General features: G+C 33.3%; 1 protein-coding gene across 1 annotated transcript; it reads left to right on the top strand.

Moving 5' to 3' along the window:
• The first annotated feature begins 3,070 nt into the window (after positions 1–3,070).
• Positions 3,071–7,203, top strand: LOC112711988 (beta-glucuronosyltransferase GlcAT14A). Its single transcript, XM_025764752.3, has 4 exons — positions 3,071–4,109; positions 5,887–5,962; positions 6,055–6,170; positions 6,263–7,203. Exons 1-4 carry the CDS (start codon positions 3,626–3,628, stop codon positions 6,775–6,777), a joined length of 1,191 nt encoding a protein of 396 aa, XP_025620537.1. The 5' UTR covers positions 3,071–3,625; the 3' UTR covers positions 6,778–7,203.
• Positions 7,204–7,305: the final 102 nt, after the last annotated feature.

The following is a 7,305-nucleotide window of genomic DNA, read 5'->3' as shown; positions in this document are numbered from 1 at the left end:
AAACATAGTTGTGTTTTAATAAGGGCAGAAATAAGCCCCCAAATCCAATGATCATTTGGAGGTTAGTCATTTGGGCTGGGCCCGATTCGAGTTCTCGACGGACTTGGAATTGTTGGATATCTTTTGTTTTAATATTTAAGGACAACACAAGAAAATGCACTTGGCAAGAATGATCTTTGTTTATCCGTAATATTAATAGAACTATCTCATTCACCAAAAAACAAATATATAGAATGATCTCACTTTGGCAAGAGCAATTGGCATGAACATGTGAGTACATACTACAGGCCCATATAGGTGGCTGCAAGCCCGCAACGGCTCATCTCCGAAGAAATAATCAAGTTAGGTTGGTCTAGTAGTTAGTTTATTAGTCTATTTAAGTAAGTATCAAAGATTCTAATTTCACTTTGTGCAGGGGCAGAGTTAGATAAAATATTAGAGAAGGATAAAAAATATTTACACAATAAAATAATATTAAAATAAAATTTTAAGGAAAAGACTAAACTGAAATTTACATATAATTTACATGTAAAAAATTAAAATTAGGAGTCATTGCCCTCCTTTTCTTGTACCTGGCTCCGCCCTCGACCTTGTGTATGCTAGTAACTCATTGGCCATTAACAAATTCTTAAATGGAGTTCGATTCGCAACGAATTAGTCTTTAATTTACTGAATTTAAAAAATACCATAAAAAATAAAAAGTCTAATAGTAGTGATTTTTTTCTTATAATTTATACAATTGAATTGGAGACTTAACTAAAGCTAATAACAAATGAGAATCTTCGGTGTTGAGTGTGTAAAGTGTAAACGTGTAGTATGCGACTATGCATGAGTGTTATTATGTGTAAAGTATAAAATCAGGAGTTGTCCAACTTATCTTCTTGAAAGGGGAAAAAAAAAACCTCGCCAATCACAATTTGCCCTTGTATACTTAAACTTGAAAAACTATGCTTCCATAATGTCACCATTCACCAAGAAAAATATCACTTGACACTTGATAAAGTCAACAAAAATAAAAGAAAATGCAGTCATGATAAAATTTGAGTTTGATTCTAATTTTATCAGATTGATTTATGCTTAGTTAATACTTATATATCGTATTCATATTTGTACGGAACAATGTTCTGACCAACTTCGAACTTGCATTTTTTTTTTTAACACTTCCACGTTGCCACACGTCTTCCACAATACTTTCCGTTATTTTAAACACTTGGATCGTTATATATTTTTATTCTTAAATTTGAGTTAAATAATTTTGAATTTATAACATATGAAGTATGAAACCATCACCTACGGATTTTTCAAATTTCAACAACTCATATTTGATTTGTTTTTCTTTTTTGACTTATCTAACCCAACTACTTTATTTTGGACAGGGACACGTGATTTTTTGGGTTTATAAAAAAGGAAAGAGAAGTTAATAGATAGTATTTTTGGCGTCTTAAGTTAATATATAGTTGATAAAATGATAGTTGTTTAGGGTATTCAAGGATCATATTTTAAGTTCGATTTTTTTTATAAAAATAAGTTAAAATAAATTATGATAAATTTAGAAATTCGTTGGTGGCTTTTAATAAATAAAATAGACAGTAGTGAATCCAAATGAAATAAGAGGGAAAAAATCTCTTTTCTTTCGGTGACTAAAAAAAAAATTAAAATTATCTTTTGACTTTTTATAAGGTTTTTCTATGCATAGCCGTCACCACATTTTTTTTTTAAAGAACAAGTTTATTAATTTTTGGTTTATTTTTTTATGAATATTATAATAAGTTGGTTTAATCCGGAATCAAACCATTTGTTTTGTCTTTAATGAAATTTAAAGAAGCTGCTGGTTAACTGTATCAAGCTCTTTTATCCTATAGGTGAAAAAAAGTTGGCCTTACATAAATTTCTTCAATTTTTAGTAGTGAACTAAATTTTATCATTTTTAGTAGTGAACTGAACAAATCTAACAGCTAGTAAATGTTCCAAATTTTAAAGATGAAAAACGCTCAAATTTTAGATATCTTATATCAAATGTATAAACAAATTAAAATTTTATTTAGCTCTTCAAATCTTTTTATTGTTTATGTTTTTTATTTAAAAAATGAATTACTGTATACATAATATATCATTAAAATTTTAGATATTTATTTAAACAGACGAGTAATTAATTACTCAATCAATTTAATTAGTTGTAATAATTTTTTAGTTTTTTTACAAAAAATACAATATTGAGACATAATTTTTTATCAAACAATACTAAATGTATATAAAAAATAGCTATTAAAGTCAATAATTAATATAAAAATATAAATACATATTAAAATAAATTAAATTATACATATATTTATACACAAATATATTAATAATTAACTTTAATATATAAATAACATTTTTATTTTTCATCACATCCCAACTGGAATCCAAATTTGGGATTTGTAAAAGTATTTAAAAATAGTGTCCATAGATAGAAGAAAGATTGGGTTAATGCTTAGTAGAACCGTAAAAGACACTTTTTTTTCTTTTGTCAAGTGTCACCGTAAGAATGAATTTTTTCAATTTTTTTTAATTATTTAATAAATAATAATCTTTCACCTCACATTCTTTAAATAAAATTAATAAAAAATATATAAAAAATATCAAATAATAAAAGATAATATTTTATTAAATAATTAAAAAATTTGAGAAAATTTACTCTCTAGAACATCGTAAAAAAATAATTATATGTCTCATCCTATTACATATAACATTTTAGTCTTTTCTTAGTTGCTATTTTTTAGCTTTTCTCTTATTTTTATGTTTAATCTAATTTCTTATCTAAAAGCTTTAATAAATCACTCTTTTTAGTTTTGGACATATCTCACTTTTATTTCATTAATAAAATTATATTTTCATTCAAAAAATCCAATGCTTTTATTATTGGAATAAATCTCCTTTTCACACCCACTTTCCTTAAACAAAAATATACATATTGAAGAAAAAAAAAATTAAAACCTGGATAACAGTAGAAAATTCTATGAATAGATATAACAGTCTTCGTAAAAAAATTAATTTTAATTATTATAATTAATGTCTTATTTGAGCTAGAGTTATATATTAAAGTTTCATTTCTCTTAGTAATTCCATTGGAAAAAAAAATAAAAAATAAAAAAATAGTGAATTTGGAGATGAATGAATGACAATAATGACAATGTGAAACATTAGAAGAGAGGCATGAATCCGTGATCTCTGAAACTCCCAACATCTTCCCCCATCTAACTTGTGAAAACCTAGCTCCTCCTTTTCTCACAGCAAGGTTGGGATTTCATTTCATCATTGATTAAGTGACAAACTGCAACTTCTCTATCTCTATTTGCAACAAAATTTTGGAACTTTATGAGCTAAGCTTTCATTTGTTTGTTCCGACCATCATTTATTTAATTTGTTGTTAATGTAAGTTAGTTTGATATCTTCCATGCCCATCATCATCATCAACCTGCTAACAACACCAACCTAGGAAAAGCCAAGATCTTGAACTACCCCATCAACCGTAACGATCTCAAAATCCGGGCTTTGACCCGATCGGATTCCAAAAATCCCTCCTTTCACCGGAACCACCCACACGCCATATGCCCCAACGCCACCGCAAGCCACACCCACTATCATGGGAGCTGAGAGAAAATGGCTTTTCACGCTGTTCAGTGCGGTGTTCCTCACTTTCATGGTTTTGATAATGTCTTCCTTCTCTTCCTTTAGCTCCCCAAAGGCTTTTCCTTCCCTTGTTCAGCATGGTTCTCCTTACCCTCCTTCTTTTGCGTACTTTATCTCTGGCGGGCACCAAGATAAGGATCGGATCTTGCGGTTGATGCTGGCGGTTTATCACCCAAGGAATCGGTACCTTCTTCATCTTGGAAGGGACGCTGGAGATGACGAGAGGCTGGCCCTTGTCTCCGCTGTCATGGCGGTGCCGGCTATTCGGGCTTTTGGGAACGTTGATGTGGTTGGAAATGCTGATTGGATCACGTACTTGGGTTCATCCAATGTTGCCCTCACGCTGCGTGCTGCTGCCATCATGTTGAAATTGGATTCTGGTTGGAATTGGTTCATCACTTTGAGTGCACGTGATTATCCTCTCATCACTCAGGATGGTATGCCAAATTTTCTGTTATGAATTTTTATATTTGATAACCGAATCATTATACTGAAAGAAGAAAGTTCAAATCAACAAGCTTTTAAATGCAATTTTATGAAGTTGACCTGTCTTCTTAGGTGATTTGTGTGTAGTGGCTTGGTAATCATTGTTGGGAAGTTTATGCGGATTTTAAGGTGCTTTATTTTCATTTTCTGTTAGTCAGGCTCGCTTTATAGAGTTTGAGATCTGGCATTAATTAGAAACTTAAGATTTAATAATTAATATCCAAATGAATGACCTTTCTTTCATAGATGGTCTTATCGTTGAATTTTGGATTGGTTGCTATAGGGTCATGAAATGCAATTTAGTAATTAGTATCATTCTTGTGTTACTCTGAGTGGAATCAGCCATTGCTCAAGTTAAGCTGGTTACACTACCCCCTTTGGTGCGGCTTTTCCCCCCGAACCTGCGTAGCATGCTTTTGCACCAGGCTGCCCCCTTGTGTTAGTCTGAGTTTGGTTGTTCATATAATTTTACACTATTCTGGCAGATGATCATGAGTTAGGCTCTAGAATTGAATTTATATAGGACACTAGTTGAAAAGATTGGTCTTCTAACTGATTTGGTAGCACATAGGCATGTGAAAGTTAAGAGGAGTGAGGAATTAGGGATGGTTATTTGTGAGTTAGGATTTTGGAGGGGAAGGGAGGGCTTGGAATGTAAAATGTTTACTACCTCAAGGGTGGGGAAGGAGAGGTGTAGATGGTGCACTTTTCCCATTAGCTACGCCTGTTGTGATTTATAGTAAAAAGAAAGAAGGTACTGCTCTTTCCTTAAATGAAACAACAGATTCTAAGGACTTCTTCAAGCCTTCCTACATACCAAAGAAACTCAGCTGAAATTCTTCATGTGATCTGGTTCAGTTTACATTTCTAACCCCCACCCAAAAAAAAAAAAAAAAATCAATATTATCTGTGCTTGCTTGACAAGCTGCTTAGCCATTGCATATCAATCTCTGAGTTGAAGAGTTTGGCTCTATGCTGGAATCCTATTATTGCATAAACAGTCAATGGTTTTTGAGCCAAAGAAGTTTACAAAAAATAGTATGTGAATATTAGGATTTAAAGTGTAAAGGAGGTGCTGACAGCATATTTAGATGCTTAAATGCTAGTTTCAAGTTTCAACCAGTTTTCTTATGCTTCTAGAGAAAAAGGGAAATGGGTGTGTTAAACTCCAATATACATCAGCTACTGGAATTTATCACAAGTAACAAAAATAACAGTTTGCTATTGACAAGTTTCAAGCTGGACTTTATGGCATATATCAAACATTTTCTTTGTGATTATGGTGCCCAAAAGGAAAAAAGAAGAGGAAAGAAGGGGGGGGGGGGGGGGGGGCACTGTTTCTCTTTGCATGCACATGCTATTGCATAGTGCCGATCATTGACGTACATCCTTTGATATTGGACCATCTTGTTAATAAGACGGCAGTAAAGAATGCAACTAAGCAATATTTTATATTTTGAAATATGAGGTACGCTGAAAAAGCTGGTTTGTAACTACATGGTTGGCTTTTGAAGGCTCAATAAGTCCTCCATTTTAGGGTTCATCAGTGTGGCCTTCAATCATAGACATCTTGCTTTTAAAATCCAATAACATTTACAGTATTTTCACTTTATTTTGTTATAGGTGACAAGAACCCTACATACTTTTTCCTGTTTTAACTTCTGTGGATCTTTCATATTCTCAACTCTTGTTTCTATGTTACTGATCCGTGCTTGTTTATTTTTCCAGATCTTTCTCATGTTTTCTCTTCTGTTAGGAGAGACCTGAATTTCATTGATCACACTAGCAACCTTGGATGGAAAATGTATGACAATTACTGTTAACTTTCTCTGCTAGCCTGTACTTTGTGGCACTTATTCAATTGGTCTTAGATCATTTATTTGTTTGCTTGTGCAGAGGTGATAGATTCCATCCTATAGTAGTTGACCCAGGGCTATATTTAGCAAGGAGAAGTCAAATTTTTCAGGCTACCGAGAAACGGTCAACCCCTGATGCGTTCAAACTCTACACAGGCAATTCTTTCCTCTCATGCTGTCTGTGTAACACTATCTATGCCTATGAGATTTGCTTATGTTTGTTGTTGACTGCTTTCCTTTCCTTGCAGGTTCATCTTGGGTAATTTTGAGCCGATCTTTCCTCGAATTTTGCATTTTTGGTTGGGATAATTTACCTCGAGTACTGCTGATGTATTTCACAAATGTGAAGTTATCTCAAGAAGGCTACTTCCATTCAGTTATTTGCAATGCACCAGAGTTTAAGAACACAACTGTAAATGGGGACCTAAGATTCATGATCTGGGACAATCCTCCAAAGATGGAACCACACTACCTTAATACGTCCGATTATAATCGGATGGTAGATAGTGGAGCTGCATTTGCAAGGCAGTTCGCAGTTGATAACCCGGTGCTGGACATGATCGATGAAAAGATCCTTCACCGCGGTCGCAAACAAGTCGTGCCAGGGGCGTGGTGTTCTGGGCAGAGGAGCTGGTGGTCAGATCCATGCTCCCAGTGGGGCGACGTCAATATACTGAAGCCGGGTCCTCAGGCCAAGAAGCTCGAGGCTTCGATTTCTGGCCTTCTGGATGACTGGAACTTGCAGACCAATGTATGCAATTGATGGACCCGGTAATAGAAACATTTTAGGAAACCGCTATTCATGGACCGGTAGAAGTTGCCATTTATTGAGAACACATTCTTTGGTCACCAGAGTTTGATTTGGATGTTGGAAGTTGGGGGAGGAACTGCTGTGATAGCAGGATTTTTTCTTTTTCTTTTGTTTTTTTTTTTGTTTTTCCTAGTGAGTGTCCATAGCAAACACGAGAGTTGGAGGGTGGGGAAGGGAATATATGTATTGTTTGAGGGGCCTCTAATGTTTGTTGTTGATGCTCCAATACATTCAATGAATAGGAGGATATTCATCCAGCTTCCATTTTCATCATCTTGTATGTTTTGTATTCCTCCAAATATCTCAATTCTGGACTACTAGAAACATAAAATTCATTCTTTTTAAGAAAATGATATATACATTGTAATATTATCGTTATTTTACGTTGTTATGTAGAATCTTACGTTTATGTAGCATGACTGGAAAAAATTATTAAATTAGTTATTATTGAATTTGATTAATTATATAATGAAAATATAA

This window comes from Arachis hypogaea, chromosome 9, assembly GCF_003086295.3.
Source record: "Arachis hypogaea cultivar Tifrunner chromosome 9, arahy.Tifrunner.gnm2.J5K5, whole genome shotgun sequence".
Lineage (NCBI taxonomy): Eukaryota > Viridiplantae > Streptophyta > Magnoliopsida > Fabales > Fabaceae > Arachis > Arachis hypogaea.
The sequence above is the reverse complement of the archived record's forward strand: the minus strand, read 5'-3'. Positions and strand labels throughout refer to the sequence as shown.